The 20,188-nt window shown below is 34.7% G+C and overlaps 5 protein-coding genes across 5 annotated transcripts; 1 reads left to right on the plus strand and 4 right to left on the minus strand.

The window, feature by feature from the left end:
- On the minus strand, window positions 83–5,102 carry LOC104770421 (SNF2 domain-containing protein CLASSY 2-like). Its single transcript, XM_010494845.2, has 6 exons — window positions 4,953–5,102; window positions 4,363–4,420; window positions 4,035–4,267; window positions 2,537–3,946; window positions 2,306–2,443; window positions 83–2,225 (listed from the first exon to the last, which is right to left on the minus strand). The coding sequence occupies exons 2-6, from the start codon at window positions 4,409–4,411 to the stop codon at window positions 294–296; spliced, it is 3,762 nt and encodes a 1,253-aa protein (XP_010493147.1). The 5' UTR covers window positions 4,412–4,420; window positions 4,953–5,102; the 3' UTR covers window positions 83–293.
- On the plus strand, window positions 11,545–12,622 carry LOC104772399 (putative MOB kinase activator-like 2B). The gene is made up of 6 exons (XM_019241840.1): window positions 11,545–11,577; window positions 11,655–11,760; window positions 11,857–11,947; window positions 12,046–12,173; window positions 12,271–12,440; window positions 12,548–12,622. Exons 1-6 carry the CDS (start codon window positions 11,545–11,547, stop codon window positions 12,620–12,622), a joined length of 603 nt encoding a protein of 200 aa, XP_019097385.1.
- LOC109131167 (myosin-17-like) lies at window positions 13,058–14,313 on the minus strand. Its single transcript, XM_019241841.1, has 7 exons — window positions 14,292–14,313; window positions 13,868–13,941; window positions 13,720–13,776; window positions 13,589–13,645; window positions 13,392–13,472; window positions 13,237–13,310; window positions 13,058–13,205 (listed from the first exon to the last, which is right to left on the minus strand). Exons 1-7 carry the CDS (start codon window positions 14,311–14,313, stop codon window positions 13,058–13,060), a joined length of 513 nt encoding a protein of 170 aa, XP_019097386.1.
- Window positions 14,598–16,130, minus strand: LOC104772400 (myosin-17). The gene is made up of 7 exons (XM_019241842.1): window positions 16,080–16,130; window positions 15,772–15,948; window positions 15,504–15,635; window positions 15,171–15,359; window positions 14,925–15,101; window positions 14,793–14,888; window positions 14,598–14,717 (listed from the first exon to the last, which is right to left on the minus strand). The coding sequence occupies exons 1-7, from the start codon at window positions 16,128–16,130 to the stop codon at window positions 14,598–14,600; spliced, it is 942 nt and encodes a 313-aa protein (XP_019097387.1).
- Window positions 17,103–19,528, minus strand: LOC104772401 (myosin-17-like). The gene is made up of 13 exons (XM_019241843.1): window positions 19,493–19,528; window positions 19,320–19,388; window positions 19,066–19,236; window positions 18,844–18,948; window positions 18,655–18,756; window positions 18,448–18,549; window positions 18,266–18,336; window positions 18,069–18,168; window positions 17,922–17,978; window positions 17,768–17,824; window positions 17,600–17,680; window positions 17,438–17,517; window positions 17,103–17,354 (listed from the first exon to the last, which is right to left on the minus strand). The coding sequence occupies exons 1-13, from the start codon at window positions 19,526–19,528 to the stop codon at window positions 17,222–17,224; spliced, it is 1,164 nt and encodes a 387-aa protein (XP_019097388.1). The 3' UTR covers window positions 17,103–17,221.

Here is a 20,188-nt window from a genome sequence, read left to right on the forward strand (position 1 = left end):
ATTTAACGAGAGATATGTGCCTATATACTTGTTCATATAGGATAACTGCTTATATTATTTCACATTGTTATTGATTTTGTCACTATTTCACAATACTTAAGACAGGCTTCTACATAAGTATATGATACATTTTCACATAATTTACTTATACATATTAGTATATATGACACACATGAGCTCTAGGGACTTGGGATATTCAAAGCCATGGTAAAAACAGAGAACTAACCTTTTTGTTTCTGTTTGCAGAAAACTGCAGGCTCTTTATTAGTTAGTATTCTTTTTTATACAAACCATCACCCTGTTGAAGCCTTCTCATTCTTCATGATCATATGGAAAGATTTGACTCTATCTTCTCCAACGATCTCTCTAAGAACATCATCTTCAATCTTCTCAGCTTGCCATAGAGACGGATCCTCAACAAACTCCTCACTGAATATCATACTTGAAACCCACTCTTTCCATGTCGTTCTCCTGTACTTGTCTTCCTCCAATGTTCCTCTGGACAAGAGCTGATAAACATAAACAACTTTCTGCTGTCCCGGTCTGAATGCACGAGCTATCGCTTGCTTTGTCTTTGAAGGGTTCCATTCCGAGTCAAGCATTATCACCCGTGAAGCAGCGGTTAGACTAATCCCTTCTGCGCAAGCTGTGATCGAAGCCAGTAGGACTCGGGATGGGTTTCCCAGTTCTTCAAATTTGTCTATTACTCTACCTCTCTCGAACAGCTCTAGGTCGCCGGTTAAGGTCAAGATCTCTCTGCCTCTTTGCCACCTGAAAACGTTCTCAAACAGTTCGATGAACAGACGTATTGGTGCTATGTTGTGGCAAAAGATCAAGATCTTCTCCCTCTTGACCACTCGGTAGACAAGGTTTAGCACAAACATGACTTTAGATCCTTTCTTTGCGTCGTGCTTGACTTTTTCGATCTCAACAAGTTCTTGTGGGTTGAAGAATTTTGTGCAGCAGTTTGAGGTCGTGACCAACCAAGGGTGTATAGCTGCCAATGTGGTCTGAAGCTCGACCTCGAGTGGATACCCGTAATAACTATCTATTACATCCTGAAGTTTTGCGAGTATCTTATGCTGTACATCCGTCGAGTTCATCAACAAAGTATAGATCTGTAGACCGGGAAGAGCATCACCACTCCCACATCCACTCCCTTCATAATTATCAATGAAACTATTAGTCATATTCTTCAACATATTGAGACCTTGAAGGCGTTCATCTCCCACGCTCGCATCAATCTTCTTGGCGATTATATCGATGAAGAGTTTACGTGCTCTGTTCTCCAGTAAGTGAGGCGCCTTCTTCACACCTTGCCTGGTCTTATATTTCTGATCTAACTCCATCAGAACCTCATGAATAAACTTTGGTCTAGCCAAACACAGTGTGTTGAAGTACTCACAGAAGTTGTTCTGAAACAAAGTACCTGAAAGAAGTATTCTTAAGTCAGTACCAACTTTCATCAAGCCCTTACGTAGTCTTGACTTGGTACTCCTTGGGTTATGTCCTTCATCAAGAACAAGAAGCCCTGGGCTCTCTCTTAGAACTTTAGCCATGTATTTCCGATGAGCAAACTTTGAGTCTTCCCTCATTAGAGTCAGAAACGAGGTGTAACCCATTACAAGAACGCTTGGATGCGCGTGCCATTTCTGTATTTTTTCTAAGCAATCAAGAACATGCATAACATCTTTGCTTGGTTTCGGAACTCCATTGAACTGAACTGTGCTGTTATGTTTGAAGGTAGAGTAGGTTCGTCGACCATGGATCAAATGAACCGGAACTGGGATCTCCCATTTGATGAACTCCTTGTACCAAGTGTAGAGAGTTGTTTTAGGAGCAAGAACCAAAGGTCTTTTCCCGGGGAATAGCTTTAAGTAGCTTGTGAGGAAAGCAATGATTAAGAAAGTTTTACCAGCTCCTGGTGTATGAGAGATCACACAACCACCTATCTTATCTGAAGTGGGATCCATAAGTGCTGGTTCCACATATCCTGCTATATTTCTCCAGAGAAACTCGAAAGCTCGTTGCTGATGCATATGTAGTTTTCTCTTAAGCTGAGGTATTAATGCCCAAACATTGTCACTTTCTTCAGCCGCAAGCAATCCCAAAGAATCACTTGACATAGTGAAATCTTTTCTCTCAGCTTCTTTGTGGCCTAATTTAGTCTTTAGGTCATGCTCTTCGATCTGCTTAGTCTCTATGGTCCATTTCTTATGTTCCGCCTATCCAAACCAAACCATGGAATACAATCATTTAAGAGCAAAGTAAAATTATATATTTGTAAGTTGTGAGTTTCACTTACAAATGGTGCAGAAACATGTTTTATCTCAGTTCCTACATGACCACATAACCTACAACACATCCCGATTTCTTCGTCCAGCCTATATTCGTGCTCACAACCAATTCTCGCCTTTTCAAAAGCCTCGTTGCCCACTCTTGCCTAGAGATTTTGATACACCACAACAATAAAATTAGCGGGCGCATGCTTGCATATAAAGTTTTAGAATATGGGATGTTTCAAAGATAATTATACCTCGTTGTCATCAAGAATGTAAGAAGAAGCTAAGCAGAGTTCCATTTCTCTCCATAACATTTCGTTCTCTGAAGTCTCTCCCTCATCATCCTCATTAGAGGTCTGTTCCATATCCCTGTGCAATTTAGATACGAAATTTGTCTTCTTTAACTCCTCCCACTGTTCAACAACACTGGTGGGCTCGTCCTTGGCTGCAATTGTTACCTCAATGTTGTTCATGTATGTATCTATCAGCTTATTATATGCACCTGCACTCAATGTTACTTTCTTAAAGACCCGTTGTTCCTCAGTTTTTGGAACAACTGACCGCGATGGTCGGGATATTCGTTTTTGAACAGACTTCACATGGTTAGGACCTTTCCAACAGAGATCAGCTTCCATCATCTCTTCTATTTCCGTCATTTTCTTCCCGTACTTCACAACTTTACTTCGGTACTTATCAATCTCATCAAAGTAATGGCTTCTTGAGAAACTGCCACCCCCACCCAACAAATTAGCATTAAGACCAAACCGTTCCAATGGTATAGCCTCAAATACAGGAGTGAAAGGAATAACAGAAATCTCGGATGTCCGTTCTTTTCGACTAAGTCCATTTCCTTTCCTCCTCTTCACCAAAACAGTCTGGTCTCTTCGAATATTTGGTATATCTTCTTGAAAATTAGTTATTTTTTTCTTGAACAAACATGACAATGGTACATACAACTCATCATTAGTATAACCATCTTCTTCGTCCTCACTCTCCACATTAACAACAGCCAATTTATCAGACCGGTATGGCATCATACGCACCCAACCGTCATTTATATCTGGCTGAGAATCACATCCGGTATATCTATCAGGTCTCACTTTCCTTCTCTTGGACCGACGCAGTTCCACTACCTCTTCTTCTTCAGGATCACAATCAGTTTCTTGCTTTGTTTCAGGATCTTGAGAATCATTAACTATATCAGCCGGATTAAACTGAACCACTTTTGACAACGGGACACCGTCTTCAACAGTAATATTCATCAAACTCATAGAACTGCTAGAGCCTTCATCTGTTATAATCTGATACACAATCTTGGTTTGCACTGTCCTTATGTGAAACACAATGCTTTTTGTAATTGAAGTAACAGCCAACCAAGAAAGATCCGGTAAGAACTTTCCCAATGACAGTCTTGTTCTTGTCAACGAAGTGCAGTCCTCAGAGAACTTCCACCTGTAGAACTGATCAGTACTTTGTTCCTTGTAAAACTTCTGGAGAATAGAGATTTGGTTTAGACTGATGAGAACAGAATCTTTATTGATTCTTTGTTTATCAGAAGCAATGCAGCCTTGGTCTATGTAAATTCTAATATTAATCTTGCAAGAGCATTTAGACTGATCATGAGGCTTCCTCTCTATAGAAACTATCCTCGCATCAACCCAAACCTATGCAAGAAACAGAAATGCAGAGTAGTTTTAAGAGTTTGAAGATGCAAGAAAAAGAGAATTCAAGCAATTGGAGTTACATATATACCGGTTCAAAGTCATCCTCATGGAGAGGATAGAGAACACAAACATCGATGTCAGGCCTAAGTAAACAGATACAGTCGGTCAATGTCGCCTTTCTTGATCTGAGACGAAGCCTTTGGAACGGACGGATATCTTCCAACACATAACCATTCTCTAACAGACGTATTGCCATCTTTCCATCTTCGATTCTTATGTATTCCACAGCATTCCATGTACCCGAGCAGAAGAACTCGAAAGCTACGAGTAAAAACCGATATATTAAGTCAAAAACATTGTTCTCCAATATTCAAAGTAAGAAACTTTTATAAGAGGGAAAATTAAACGACACTTACGGCATGGATCAAAGGGATGCTTCAAACCATAGAAACGTCTTTTCTTCATCTTTATAATCTTTTGGATCAGTCAACCAACCACACAAGTAAAACCAAAACCCAAAAGTCAGATGCATATTTTTCATAGCAATAGTAACTCAAAGATCAGCAGAAAAGGACAGAACAGAGTGCTCTGCTCATTTGAGCTCATGCTTAGTTGATTAAGGGAAAAGGCTAAGTGCAGCTGTGCATGTAATAAAAATTTGGTTATAATAAATTTATAATGATGCCTCTATCTTTCCAAATCACTAAGAACGAAGTCTAATCTCAAATGCACACAAGCAACTCTGTAAATATGACAACTCTGTAAAGCATCGTTATCACTGCAATTAAAAAGGTAAAAATAAATAAATTAAAAAAAAAAAAGTAACAATTCCCCTATGATCAACAAAATTAACCCAGATATTTCAAGAAACAAAAACAGTGAAGGTGATGATTTTGGAAGCAAACGATCATGATCTAGACAGCAGAACCTTAAAGCCCAAGCAGCAACAAGAGACTCAGATTGAAGTCAAGAAAAGATGATCGGAGAAGAGAGTTAGTGAGTGGACCTTGGAAACAAAACCAGATTGTGCAGTGAAAATGGAGAGACCAAGAGAGATAATTTACTGTTCCATGATTCAAGGGTAAAAAATATGTAGAGGAAAAAAAGGACGGAGAGCTCAATACAACACACTACTAGTTATATCAAAATCTTGGCCACTGTGAAGATCTTAATTTTACATTATATATTGTGCCAACACTGTGTAATGAGTGCAATATTTGGTAGATCTAATTTGCTGGTTTGAATGCCTTGTAAAATAACTTTGGTTTGGTTTATAATGATTTATTCAGACGAAAAAAAAAAAAAGTTAAAGTTCATTTTTCAAAAATTAAACAGCGTTATAACTTTTTAAACTAACCCTAAGCCGCTCTGAAAAAGTGAATGAGTAAAAAAAAAAAAGTGAGCAATAAAGAGATTAAAAAATATATATATATTTACTCAAATATTATACATTTTAGTTATTATCTTATTTTGGGTATTTTTTTTTATATCCAACGTGCCTTTATTTTATGTTACAGAAAAAATGTAATTACAAAGAATGTCATTGATATGTCAGACGGCACGTCAGAAATCGTTGACGTGTATTAAATAACTCAGCCGTAAAGCGTTACAGCGGTAATGACGGCTGAATTACAATATGTTGCAGCTGATTTATGGAAAATGGCTGAGTTATGAGAAAATGGCTGACTTACAAACATAACTCAGCCTGTAGTTACGGCTGACTTAATAAAATATGGCTGAGTTATGAGAAAATGGCTGAGTTACGAGCATAACTCAACCGTAACTATGGCTGAGTTTTTACTCGATGGTTGAGTTGTCAAAAATTTGGCTGAGTTAATACTTCGACACAGCTGAATTAACTTTCTCCAGCTGGCTGAGTTATGAACAACAGTTGATTTATGAGATGTCATTACGGTTGAGTTATGGTTAAATATTATAACTCAGCCGTCACAGGTTAACTTATCAAAAAACTCGGTCATTTTACGGCTGACTTAGTAGCAAAAGATTAATTACTAGAATATCATTTAGTTACAGCCGACTTATTAAACGATACGGCTGAGTTACAGATTTTCAGTTGAGTTATGACATTAAGCGGCTGAGTTTGACAGCCGTTTTTTAGTTTTAATTTACTGTAATAGTATTCATGTTGCGGCTGAATTATAATTTTGTGTGATGGTTGATTTAATTAGGCTGGTTTACATGTTCGTTTGGTGGCTGACTTGCCGCTTCAGACACATCATCCATGTCATCATTCCATGTCATCATCTTCTAAGAAAATACGAAACATCTTTTTTTCGACTCTTGTTCTTCACCTGGTTCAAAAGTGAAGGGTTTACATGTTTTTTACATTGTTCTTCACCTTGTTCTTCACTTCTTATTTTTCCTTATTCTTCTTTATTTTTTTCATGGATCCAGTTCCGGTAATTGTTGTTTCCGGTAATTGGGTAAAGAAACACAAATATGTATTTAACACCGACAATAGAGGGTGTAGAGTTGTGCAGATAGATGCGGAAACAACGCAAGACAAGCTTGTGAAGCTTGTTCTCGATGACTACGGATTGAACGCGTTAAGCCATCAGCTAAAGTTGAGCTACATGTTCTCGAACAAGACACTGAAACATATGTCGCATGATACTCCATCAGTTTATGTCTCCAATGAACGAGCGTTGCAATGTTTTTTGGGAATATGGAAAATCGATCAGCTACGTTTCTGTGTGGAGTTTTCGGCAAAAAAGTCTACCAAAATTAGTGGTAAGGACGGATCGAGAGGAAAGATGAAACAGCTAATAAGTCAGCCAGAAAGCATTATAACTCAGCCGTCATATAAATCTATGAGAACTTTTGTTTTCCCTTAAATATTATAACTCAGCCTTGAAGTATATAAATCAGCCGTTTACTTTAAGTTTATTTCTTGTTATAAGTCAGTCACCAAGCATTATAACTCAGCCGTCATATGAATCTAAGAGACATTTTGTTTTTCCTTAAGTATTATAACTCAATCGTCAAGTAATAAAATTCAGTTGTTTACTTTTATTTCTTGTTATAAGTCAGCCACAAAGCATTATAACTCAGCCGTCATATGAATCTATGAGACATTTCAATTTGTCTTAAGTATTATAACTCAGCCGTGAAGTAATATAAATCAGACGTTCACTTTCAGTTTATTTCTTGTTATAAGTCAGCCACCAAGCATTATATAACTCAGCCGTCATATGAATCTACGAGACCTTTCGTTTTTCCTTAAGTATTATAACTCAGTCATTAAGTAATAAAAATCAGACGTTCAATGTCAATAATGACGTGGAATTGTTTGCTGATGTGTATTTTTTTTTTAATATTTCTGGAATTAAAAATGTAAAATTAACCAAGGATGTTAATTGTAGTAACACCAAAAACACTAAATATATGAGTAATTTTTAGAAAATGTATAATATACGAGCCCAATCATTGTCGTAGCCTTTCTCCTCTTCATGCCGAGATCGAGGCCCTTGTTTGGGCTATGCGTTGTATGATTGGAGCGGACAATCAATCTGTTGTTTTTCTCACCGACTGCTCCGACTTAGTGAAGATGGTTTCTTCGCCTTCCGAGTGGCCAGCCTTTCTGCCTTATTTGGAGGACATACAGACGGATAAGGAGGAGTTCGCTTCTTTCTCTTTGGTCTACGTCCCTCGCTCTCAGAATGGTAAAGCGGACAATCTTGCGCGACGCCTTCGCACATTACCGCATCTAGCTATCTTTGTAAATAATATTCCAGCAAATTGGCTTATCTGAGCTAATCTTGTTCTTTGTTGTCAAAAAAAAAAGTATAATATACGAGCAATATTCTTACTTTTGTATAACATTTGAGTAATTTGTTCAATAAAAAGTAGTAAATCTACAATTGGACTATCAGCAAACGAACCAAAAAAGCGGAGAGGAGTTTCAAGAGAGGGTAATCTGGTATATTCACGTATTTACAACTTTTTAACTAACGGACGGTTGTGATTTATTATAATTTTATCTACTAAGTAGGATATATTTTCCAAAACTAGAAAGGCAAGAGATCCACTTCAAAGATATGGTAGTAAATCTTTGACGAAGATTTGGTGGTAAATCTTTGACGAAGATTTGGTGGTAAGTCTTTGACAGCTGAGTCTGAGTGAAGGGCAAGAGAAACTAGAAGTAGTAATCTACAGCAAAAAATTGTGAAGGGCAAGAGAAACTAGATCTAAGGAGTGCAGAGTTGTCATCTATGAAGAAGAAATCGAGGTATTACAATCACCTTATTTACAAAAACACAATGTTTTTGTTACAAATCAAAATTTTTATTTTTTATAGTATAAGTTCTTGGATTCTAAAAGTTTGATGAAAAATATCACAGATTCAAATATATCTGAAGCAATTTTATACTCCCTCCGTTTCAAAATATAAGATGTTTTAGAAAGGGTTTTTGTTTCATAATATATGATGTTTTCAACTTTCTATGTAACTTTTAGATTAATTTAGTATTTTATATTATGCAGTATTGTTTCTGATTAGTTTAACTTGTTAAAAGTAAAGACTTCTTAATCTACGTGCTTTAGTTAAAATATCCTATATTTTGAAACGGAGGGAGTATTATATATATATCGTCGTTGTTTTTTCTCTGTTTATTTATCTGAACATAATATATCATCGGGATTTTTGTCACTATTTATTTATCTTTGTTTATTTTTTTCAAAGAGTTTAAATCCTAATTTTGTATAAAATATTTGAGGGGTAAGTGCCACTCATTTCTCTTCTCACTCAGATCAGCGAGTCTAAATTTGAGTTATTTCACGCTCAGTTGGTTTATCGTTTAAGTTAAAACTAGTGTTCAAGAAAGCGTTAGGCGGTATATAGGTGGAAACACAACGCCTAGCCTAGTGCCTAGAACGTCTAATCGGGGGCTTGATGGTTTTTAGGCGGTTTAGGCGTTAACAACATAAAACATTATATATATATATATAATTATGTAAAAATATATGTTATAAAAATAGAATAATAATTAATCATAAACAAAAGTTAGAAAATACATTTATTTAAGTTACATTAACAACATATAAATATTTATAATTACATATACATATATAAAACTTAATAACTTCAATATATATAGTTAAAAGTCAAAAATAAATATTAAAATAAAATTTATGTAATCTTAAGCGGTTCAGACGGTCATCTAGGTGTCTGCTAAGCGCCTAGCGCCTAGACAGCGCCTAGACGGCCTCTTAGACCATTTTCTTAAACATTGGTTAATACAAAATAATAGAATTGACTTGAGATTTGATGGATCAAAACTCTCCTACAGTACACATAGACCACGTTTATTGGTGGTTTCTTAGAGGGTTTCTGAAGAATAAAAAATTAAAAAATAAAGAAAATGTATGAAAGAGAGAAAACAGAGTTTCTGGTTTGAGAAACGATGCTATGCTAATGAGAAGCTCTTGTTCTTACGTGGTATGCTACTTAGGGCATCTCCAAGAGATACTCTATCCCCTCAAATTTGAAGTTTTATGTACTCCAAGAGATACTTCAATACTTCATAATTTGAAGTTTTGAACAGTGACACTCTATATTTGAAGTATCACTGTTCAAAACTCCAAATTTGAAGTTTCATCTTTTCTTTTTGCATTTCAATCCCTAGATTTGTGTATCTCATAAATAATCTCAAAAATTATATTTTTAATCATTTTAATCCTAAAAAATTATGTTTTTTTTATCATTTTAGTCCTAAAATTTTATCACTTCAAAGTATTTCACATATATCCTTATAAATTTAATTGTTACATATATTTAATAAAAATTAAAATATTAAAATTTCATAAAAATTACATATATTACAACAAATATTACACAACAAAATATGATACTAAACATAATTAATACAAAATAAAGTAATACAATGAAATAAAATTACATGAACACATAAATATGACACAAATTAAAATACTAGAACAATACTAATAATCACCTAAATTTGATATTTTATAAATTAATATTGTGTGTAACATTTTAATGTATGTTTTAGAGTTATTTATAAAAGTTTTATGATTTTAAAGTAACTATGAATAATATAAGGACTATAGTGCAAAATACTTATTTTAAAAACTTCATATATGAAGTATACTCTTGGAGGAAAGAAGTCTCATACTTCATTTTTGAAGTTTCCATACTTCATTTTTGAAGTTTCTCTTGGAGATGCCCTTAGGTGTCTTGTTGTAAGTAGTCCCAATTGCTTTTTTTAAATTAAATAATATTATTTTACTTTTTGGAGATTCATTTTTAATCAATGCAGATGCTCTTACCAATCTATAATATCCTGATATCTAAAACCCACAAAAATTTACCCTAAAAACTAAATTTAATTACAAATATTTTAAAAGGAAATATTTTTTAATTATATATGTTATTATAATTTCTTTTAGAAAATAATATTTAATAGAAAATATTATACACATTTACATTCTCTTTTGGTCAGCTATAATAACTAAAAGAAAATATTTAGATTACACAACTTATCAAACCAAAAGTCTTACCTTTTACAAAGATTTTGTTTTTTTTTTTATTATTTTGGGATAAATTCCCTATAAAGTTACAAAATAATTTGTTTTACAATGCCTATAGTGATTTATCTCTAAATATTATTTATATGTAAAATTTTGGCATTTAGGCTCTGAACATTTAGGTACTGATTAGTGTAGAAACAAAAGAAAATCATCTTAGAACAGCTTATGCTAATTATTTTCATTTGTTTTTCCTATTAAATTAAGCATAAAATGGGAATGCGACCTTGTTTTTTTACTGAAACAAATATAAAAATTTTAAGGAAAAAGGTGAAAAAGTGGAACATTTTATTTTGTTTAGAACTACTTTCTTTCCAAAACCATTAATCTATGATAATACTGATAAATTATTTTGTGAGTTTACATCAATCAAACTACATGAAAAAGTATATATATTTACTATTTGGATCCGTAGCACCCAAACAATTAGAAAACTTTGTGGTATTTCTAACCGTTGCCTTACCCCTCAAGTAAAAGTGAGCGGAATAGAAAGAGAAGCCTTACTTACTTACTTACTTGCTTGCTTACATAATTTGCTAGTCCTTCAGTCTCTGTTTTCATTCAAGTCCTTGAATTGTATTATGATACACATTTATATAGTCTAGACGTTAAATTTTTAATTCTTTCTTATTATGATTTTAATTGCTTCTTCGATTTTTAGGTTGAGCAAGCCTTGATTATTCAGCAAGTTTCATCCTCTGCCGCACTCGATCTCTCTCTGCAGACATGAGTTTATTGGCTTTACAAAGCAGGTATCTTGCAAAGTTTCAATACATTTCTCTATTATCCTCTCTGTTTTTGTATTAGTAAAAACTCTGTATGTGTTTTAGTATTCTCAAGTTGTCTTGCTTGTTGTTGTTGGGACAAAGTCAAAATCCTGATAATCCCCAGAACTTAATTTCTCCGGACTCTTGTGTTGTGTTTTACATTCAAACTACTAGAATTGTAGTGAATAATCCTGCTAGCTCCTCTAACATGATGGATGATCATATTTTCTGTCTTACAGTAACAATGTACAGAGGACATCTCGACCAATGAAGAGGAAGAAACCATTTGAGAGCCAGGTGGTTAGTATGGCTTAAACTATTGCTCTGTAATCACATTTTGAAAGATGTAACATTCTAACAAAATTTATGGTTTTCAGATCCGGGACCGAGAGCTCTTCACAGTGACTATTGGGTGTGACAATTTCAGAGAAGCCGTGGAACTACCTCTTGGTGCAGACATCAACGAGTGGTTGGCCTTGAACAGTTAAGACACAAAACATTATGACCTGTAATTACTCTCATCCAAACTTTGATTATTTCTTCTTAATTTGATTTCTTTGTGTCTTTAATTTCTTTTAGCTGTAGCTTTCTACAAACTAATAAGACGTTTATATGCTACTCTTGAAGAGTTCTGCACAACCACCACTTGCCTAGATATGAAGGCTGGAAGGTAAACTATCTTTACCATTCTTGATATTCTCATCCATCAAATCCCAAGCTTCTTGACATGATGAATTGATCGTATAGCATATTGTTACGATCTTGCAGATATGAGTATAGATGGATAGATGAACGTACTGGAAAAAGGCATAAAATGGGTTCATCCCCTAAATATATTGAGTCTGTCTTGAATTGGATTCGAACTCAGATAGATAACAAAACCATTTTTCCGAAGATATTTGATACTTATTTGTGAAGCTAATTCATATATAGTTTTAAACATCTTTAAGTTGGTTTATAGTTTGTAACACTTTTTTATTTTTATTTTTTTCTATTCAGGAGAACCGTTCCCTTCAAACTTTGTGGATGTCGTGAAGTGCATTTCGAAAAAGTTGTTTCGTGTATATGCACACATCTATCATTCTCACTTTGGAACGATTGTGAAACTCAAGGAAGAAGCTCATCTCAACACTTGCTTCAAGCATTTTGTTCTCTTCATAACTGTAAGTTGATGAATCTTCTCTGGATCATGCTGCCTTCTTAGGAATGTTCTTTTAATTGATTGTAAAAGTTTGTATAATGATGATGCACGCTTTTTGGAAACATGCAGGAGTACCAGTTGGTGGTTAATAAGAAAGAGTTGGCTCCTCTTCAAATACTAATCAATATTATTTTGGAAGCATAGAAAACTCTTCATATGGTTTCAGGGCCGGGCGTAAAGGGACATCCTAAAGAAGTTTATGACCTTGTATGTTCTTTGTTTGGCTTTTACAAAATGAGTTGATGTAATGCATAATGCAAACGTTAAATGACCTTGTGGGGTTTCAATCAATAAAATAGGATCATTATGTCTATAATGATACCGTTGGACCGCTTTTTCACTTCATTATGAGAAGCAAAGATGAAAATAGACTCTCACAATTCATTTGCAAAGCTCTAGGGTGCTACGTATTTAGTATCAGACATCAATCAATTCAAATCAATACTAGATTGCACTTCAGACATCAATCAAAACAAACTACATGCAGTGACTAATGACTTCATTGCAACAACACCCAAATCAATAAATATATGAATAACTAAAACATAATCCATCCCGGAAAAAAAATGAATACACTCCTCAGGGCAGAACTGATGACCTGCCTTCTTCACGAGTGAGTAAGAAGCTGAAACTTGGGTTCTCCCGAATCAACTGAGAAGGTTCAATGTCGTTTACATCCACATGTTGCATTGACTCTGATATATCATCCACCTTAAACGGGATGCTGCGTTTTGATTCATCCCCTCACGTTAGTTGAGTCATCTTCCAAAACGAAACAGGTGCTTATGGCATAGTTCGAGTACTTCGACATGATTCTTAGCTTTTCCAAAACCTTATGGTTTCGTAAACCACACAGACAATTAATACCATATCAAGACAGACTAAAGCTTAGTTATGTAAAATTGAAACATACATCTGAAGAAACACTCCGAGTGCCATATTTGTCATCCCAGTACATTGTGCTGATTCTGTATAGCTGCTGTACACTTAGCACCTGAAAAAAAAAAATAAGAAGACAAATTTACTGTTCCCTTCATGAAAGTATAGCGATCTAAGGGACAGATTTGAGCATTTGAGCATTTGACCGAGTAGAAGAGACTAAGTAAGTACCGGACAGATTTTGCTTGTTATATCATCTACGGTCTTTTTCGGCTTTGCATGAATGAGCTGAACATAGAGCCAAAACAATTAAGTTTAAGGATTATAGGATTTGGCATATATAATAAGATTTAGAATTTCACCAGAAAATCAACAGTCTGCCGGATATGCCTCAACTCATGCAATGCTGAACCTGCATACTGTAATAAAATAAAATAAGTAAACCCAAAAAGATGTGAAAATGTTTATGCAAATGTTAAAGAGTCAAAGCATGAAGAAATTGTGGCTTACCTCGGTAGCGTCTATGCACCATTGCTCTAATTTAGCCAAACCTGCTATAATGCACAAGTTTATGACAGAGAAATCTCTTTGTCAAATTGGCTTGAGAGAAAAGGAAAAAAAAAAAAAAAAAAAAAAAGGGATAGATAGGTAAGATAATTACATAAATAATAAAGTGAATAGAAAAGAAGAAAAGACATGAGTAAGAAGAAATGGTGTTTGGACAAATTAGGGTTTAAGGGTTTGAAAATTAAGGAGAGAGAGAGNTAATAAGATTTAGAATTTCACCAGAAAATCAACAGTCTGCCGGATATGCCTCAACTCATGCAATGCTGAACCTGCATACTGTAATAAAATAAAATAAGTAAACCCAAAAAGATGTGAAAATGTTTATGCAAATGTTAAAGAGTCAAAGCATGAAGAAATTGTGGCTTACCTCGGTAGCGTCTATGCACCATTGCTCTAATTTAGCCAAACCTGCTATAATGCACAAGTTTATGACAGAGAAATCTCTTTGTCAAATTGGCTTGAGAGAAAAAGAAAAAAAAAAAAAAAGAATAAAAGGGATAGATTACAAGTGGACATGCCTGTTGAAAAGCTGAACATTGATGTAGGCAAATATTTGTGTAAATAGTTTTCTGAATGGTGGAACCTGCATCATGTAAACATACAATATAATCATCATTCATCATTCATCATTCATAAATAGTTTTACTCTTTTGTTATTTTTTTTTCTTTCTTTTTAATGGATCCACAGACTCACATTGTTAGCTTTCATTATATCTTGGTAACTGCTTAGGCTTGCCCCAATACTTTCCCAATGAGAAACCTGAGTTCGTGCGTTAGCGAATCTCCCTTGTTTCTGTATCATGTGGACATGTCTTATAAACCAAAAATGGATTGGCGGGCACAAAAGCAATAAAGACATTACCCGTACACAGAACTCAAAGAGAGGAAAGATCTCTTTCTTTAGATTATCTCTGATCATTGCATACACCTTCTCGATGAAATCAATAAGCTGCTGCTTGAATCCCTATTTGAATTGTAAAGAAGACATTCAAGACAGAACTGAGGCTGGCACATTAAGGCAGATACAAAAAACAAAAAAAGAAAGAGAAAGGATTTGCAGCTTCTTTACTCTGGACGATGGCGTTATTGTAGCACTTGTGAACGTGCGTTTCAGTAGACAAAAGAGCGTGGCTGAATTAGATAACCAATACGCCAAAACATTATTATCATCCGGGACCTGTATTATTCAACGTTACAACATGTTCAAATAGTATCTAAACAATGAAGCAAGAAACAAAAAATAAACAAAAATCATCTTAATTACTTGAATGGCGGAAGTTATTATTTGCACGATACGTTTAAAGATGATGGTTCTTTCGACTTCAAATGATCTCCAGTGAAGAAGACATTTGTAAATGATATATGCAGCAACAGGCTTGCCTCCCTCATATCCAAGGTTTTGTGAGATGCTTTTGGCAAGTACTTCCTGGTTTTCCTAAACGAAAAACACCATGATAACAACAGAGTGCAATACTCAGACAAAAGTACATGAAAAGTTATGTCTTAATTCTTTGTTGACCCGGGTGGTGACATAGCAATGTTATATACTAGCACAGAGCTCAAGGCTACTTGAGAGTACCGAATCACATAGCTGATCCACTCTTCTCGTAACATTTTCAAGTTTTGTGGCAAGCTCTGAATTTTTAGCCTCTGCCTGGGAGAAAGCTTTTCTCAAGTCTTGTGCAGCTTGTCGTTCAGACTGAAGCGAAGCCTGTGATAAAATATGTTTTAAACTAACATATACACTTCACGATATTGAGAGCCTAATCAACATAAAAATCCTACAAAAACTTTTGATAGTGAATACAGAAAGGATGATCGAAGTAATGAGTTAACGTTACACATACCTTTAGAACCTCCACCTCTAATGATAATGATTTGATTCTTTCAGTATACTCAACCAATACCGGAGTGTCGTTACTGACTCGAGGTGCTTCTTCAATAGCTTTCCTTTCAGCCTCCCATTCTCTAATCACATCAGCATTTGCTTCTTCAACTCGCAACCACATTGCGTTCAAAGCCTCCTATTTTTTTTGCATATTCGAAAGATTTTTTTTATTCTTTTTGGCACATTGACGATCCATATGGTCTCTTAGTATCTCAGTTAGATAAACAAGAATGACGCTAATTAATTAAGAGGGTACTTAGTAATGACCTGAACACTCGTAGCAATAGCCTCGGTAAAAGGATCCATGTCCTGTGACATTATAAACTTGATAATTCAATCAGAAAGAAGAAAAATAATTTATATGTAGTAGGCAGGCAGGTAAAAGCATTGTTTTCCTGATCAATGACACAGCCATGCTAGTTTAAAAGCATGAGCAATTAGAGTATAAACAAAAGACACTGCTGAAACAAAGCAACTTTCAAATTTATGTACCTTCATCTTCATATCAGCACTTCAAGGGTTTGATACAAGACCGAGTTCAACAGTGAAAGAAAATAGTAATCGAGATTGGAGATGGCCAGGTGAATCGTCGATTTAGGGACTAGGGGTTTTGAAATACTGACTTGAAGTACTCATTCATACTCGTGAGTTATTTTTTTTATTGGGCTTAGGGCACTAAAGTTTTGGTCTAGTAAGGCTTAATGGGTTTCCAGATGTCCACAAATTAACATCCTTAACGAGTTGATAAATTATGTAATTACTTGCGATTTTACAAAATGCGTTGATGTAATGTTAACAGTAAAAATTTGAAGAAGAAGAGGCGTAACACTTGTTGACTTAATTGCTCAAAAACTACATGCTGTTTTATCCTCCGGTGAAGAACTACTTGCTGTTTATTTGTGATACTTGAAACTAATTTTCCTATAGTAAAGAAAATTTGGTTGTGTAACCAACCACTAATCGTGTGTTCTCTTTGGTTTCTTTACATTTACCATTGGTAGCAAAACATTTGTTGAATAATTCTTCTTCAATACCATATGCATGATCTTGCGGTAAAATGGAAAACTAAAAAGAACCATATCCATTTCATTTCAAGGCAGGTGTGGTGTTTGATACAACAAACTATGGATATAGATGTTAGGGGGAGATCCAATATGATGTCAATCGTACCACAAATCGATGAAGATACTTGGAGCTTAAGATGAGAATAGACTCAAAATTCGTTTCCAAAGATTTAGGTGTTTTTTTTAGTATCAGACATCAAATTAAAAATTTAAAACAAACCATAGTTCCATTATTGCAACAAATTAAACACTCAAACCAGCAATTGAAGAACTAAAACAGAATCCGTCCCGGAAAAAGGAAGAATGAATACACGCTTTAGGGCAAGAGTACTACATCAAACACTCCTATGCCACTTTCTGCCCGAGTGAGTAAAGAAGCTGATCAAAATCGTCGTTGATCAAATGAGGAGGGGCTTCAGAGTAGTTTACATCCACTTGTTCCATAGACTTTGACATATCCTCCACAGTGAATGGAATGCTGTGTTTTGATTGATTCCCTCACGTTAGTTGAGTAATGACAAGGGTACAAAGAGATTTTACCACAAAATAAGCTTAAGTTACCTCGAGTCATTGTCCAAAAGGAAGGGACTGGTTACGGGATTCCAGTCCTCTGGAATCATAGCCCTCATATTTGTAACAAACTATTCAGTTTTGGAAAAAAACATAGTCAATAACATTATCTAGGGGAAAAACAAAGCTTAGTTATGTAAAAGTGAAACATACATCTGAAGAAACACTCCAAGTGCCATATTTGCCATCCCAATACATTGTGCTGATTCTGTATAAGTGCAGTATACTTAGCATCTGAAACAAGAAAAAAAAAAACAACTTACAATTTTCAGTAGTTAGTAAGAGACGGATTTAACCTAGTAGAAGAGCGAGGCTAAATACCGGACAGAGTTCTCTTGTTACTTCTTCTAAGGTCATTTTCGGCTTTTCACGAATGACCTAAACAGAGAGCCAAAAAGTTATTAGTTTACATAAGCAAACAATGTAATGGAAGCATATAAGGAGTAACATATATAGCATAAACTAAGAATTTCACCAAGAAACCAACAGCCTGCCTGATATGCCTCAACTCGTCCCAAGCTAAGCCAGCATACTGTAATTATAAATTGAAACGATAAGTCATTTTTTGGGATGAACATGTGGATTAGAGGCAAAAGTGTGGCAAACTTAGCTTGTGGCTTACTTCATCGGTCGCCTCTACACACCATTTGTTCAGTTCAGCCAAACCTGCTTCAACGTACTCCCCATGGCTTAATGAGCAACACTCACGACGTAGAAGAAAACTACACAAGTTAATTTATTACCGATCTTTGAGTCAACCAAGAAAGAAAACTGAGTTAAAAGAAAGAGACAAAGAGGACTGATTACAAGTGAGCATGCCTGTTAAAAAGTTGAACATTGATGAAGCTGAATACTTGTGTGAATATTTTGCTAACTAAAAAAGGTGGAACCTGAATCATGTAAATCATCATTGCTCAATAGATTGTCTCAAATTGGAAACCCAAAACGTGAAGTTTTACTCTTGTTCTTTTTTTCTTTTTCTAATGGATCATCAGACTCACATTGTTTGCTTTCATTAGATTCAGGTAACTGTTTAGGCTTTCCACAATACTAAGCCAGTGAGGAACTAGAGGTTGTGTGTTTTCTTCTATCGTCCCTGGTTTCTGTGTTATCCACTAAGTCTGATAAATTAATCGATAAAAGTATATAGGCGGATCAATAATTAAAGCTAGCTATATATAAACACAAAAGATCAATAGATAAGTAACCTGGATACACAACTCAAGGAGAGGAAGGATCTCTTTCTCTAGATTATCTCTGATCATTCCATATATCCTCTCGATGAATACAATAAGCTTCTGCTGGAATCCCTATTTGGATTGTAAGACACAAGACACAACTGAGGATAACACCCGTTAAGGCAGATTAAAAAGAAAGAATGATTTGCAGCTTCTTACTCCGGACACTGGTGTTGTAGCATTTGTGGACATGCGTCGCAGTAGGAAAAACAACGTGGCTAAATTAGATAACCAATACGCCAAAACCTCGTTATTATCTGGGACCTGTAACGAAAGACAACTTACTTCAACATGTTTAAGTATTCTAAAATCTTATCAACGTTCGGGGTTTTAGAAATATGTTATAGGTAACCATGAAACAAGAAAGAACCAGCTTAGTACTTCAATGGCCGAAGCAATCATTTGAACAATACGGTTAAAGATGTTGGTTCTTTTGTCTTCAAATGATCTCCAGCGGATGAGACATTTGTAAATGACATATGCAGCAACAGGCTTGCCTCCATCATATCCAAGGTTTTGTGAGATGAATTTCACTAGTACTTCCTGGTTTTCCTGATTCACACCAAAGATAAAATTATATGAATAAATATTTTTTAGTATATACTCTACCAATACTAGAGTGTCTCATTACTGACAGGAAATGTTTCTTCAATAGTTTTCTTTGTAGCCTCCCGTTCTCTAAGGGCTCCAGTGTCTCGTGTAGCCTGATTCAATTTTGAGCATGACGAATCATGGTTTTTTTTATTTTCTCAGTTAAGTAACCAAGAATAGCGCAGTTTAATTAAGTGGATAATTAGTACGTAATGACCTGAATAACAGTATCAGCCTCAGTAAAAGGATCCATGTCCTGTGACATTTATAAACCATAAGTGTCCAGGGTCTCATCATCAATTTAATCAGAAAAAAATTATTGTAATTCATATGTATTAGAAAGAAGAAAAAAGTTGTTAGAGCCTCTCTGTAGCATCAAAACTTGTAAACAAAACGAAAGTTACCAGACAATGAAAACTGGCTAAGATTAACAAACATGAACAAACTGCTAGTTCATAAATTCTTCTTAACATGTTAAATGGCTTGTGAACAATGAAACAACGAAGAAACAACTTACTTCAATGGCCGAAGCTAGTAATGTATGAATGATACGGTCAATTAAGAACGATGGTTTCGATATGTATCCATTTATACAAATGTTCAGGATCCAAATTTAGATTGTTTTTTTTTAATTGCAAATAAAGAAAAAAACATGAAATTTTGTAGGAAAAAGGACTAAATATCATTATAGATACACTCCAAATGAAATTGAATAATTTTTTAAAATTTAATAATTCATTTACATCATATATAGACACATATATTTATCAAATTTGTAAGCTGTAGCTTGGATAAGTTACCTTTTATAATACAAAATATCTTTAAAAAAATTTAATGTGTGATATAATCAGTCAGATTTTGGTGCACTATCTTATTATACTTTTTAATATCTTTTTTAAAGTTATATAAATGA

Source organism: Camelina sativa, chromosome 20 (genome assembly GCF_000633955.1).
Source record: "Camelina sativa cultivar DH55 chromosome 20, Cs, whole genome shotgun sequence".
NCBI lineage: Eukaryota > Viridiplantae > Streptophyta > Magnoliopsida > Brassicales > Brassicaceae > Camelina > Camelina sativa.

Coding starts and splice junctions, on each gene's coding strand:
- LOC104770421 (XM_010494845.2), bottom strand. CDS start 4,411: ATGAAGAAAAGACGTTTCTATGGTTTGAAGCATCCCTTTGATCCATGC. Junction 4,268..4,362: donor GCATCCCTTTGATCCATGCC/GTAAGTGTCGTT, acceptor TTTTACTCGTAG/CTTTCGAGTTCTTCTGCTCG. Junction 2,444..2,536: donor ACATTCTTGATGACAACGAG/GTATAATTATCT, acceptor CAAAATCTCTAG/GCAAGAGTGGGCAACGAGGC.
- LOC104772399 (XM_019241840.1), top strand. CDS start 11,545: ATGAAGAGGAAGAAACCATTTGAGAGCCAGGTG. Junction 11,578..11,654: donor AACCATTTGAGAGCCAGGTG/GTTAGTATGGCT, acceptor TATGGTTTTCAG/ATCCGGGACCGAGAGCTCTT. Junction 11,761..11,856: donor CGAGTGGTTGGCCTTGAACA/GTTAAGACACAA, acceptor AATTTCTTTTAG/CTGTAGCTTTCTACAAACTA.
- LOC109131167 (XM_019241841.1), bottom strand. CDS start 14,313: ATGGTGCATAGACGCTACCGAG. Junction 13,777..13,867: donor GGTGCATAGACGCTACCGAG/GTAAGCCACAAT, acceptor ATTTTATTACAG/TATGCAGGTTCAGCATTGCA. Junction 13,206..13,236: donor TGTTTCGTTTTGGAAGATGA/CTCAACTAACGT, acceptor TGAATCAAAACG/CAGCATCCCGTTTAAGGTGG.
- LOC104772400 (XM_019241842.1), bottom strand. CDS start 16,130: ATGTCACAGGACATGGATCCTTTTACCGAGGCTATTGCTACGAGTGTT. Junction 15,102..15,170: donor AAGTAATTAAGATGATTTTT/GTTTATTTTTTG, acceptor TGAATAATACAG/GTCCCGGATGATAATAATGT. Junction 14,718..14,792: donor TTCCTCTCTTTGAGTTCTGT/GTACGGGTAATG, acceptor CACATGATACAG/AAACAAGGGAGATTCGCTAA.
- LOC104772401 (XM_019241843.1), bottom strand. CDS start 19,528: ATGGATCCTTTTACTGAGGCTGATACTGTTATTCAG. Junction 18,949..19,065: donor TGATTGCTTCGGCCATTGAA/GTACTAAGCTGG, acceptor CTTTCGTTACAG/GTCCCAGATAATAACGAGGT. Junction 18,169..18,265: donor AATGTTCAACTTTTTAACAG/GCATGCTCACTT, acceptor TAACTTGTGTAG/TTTTCTTCTACGTCGTGAGT.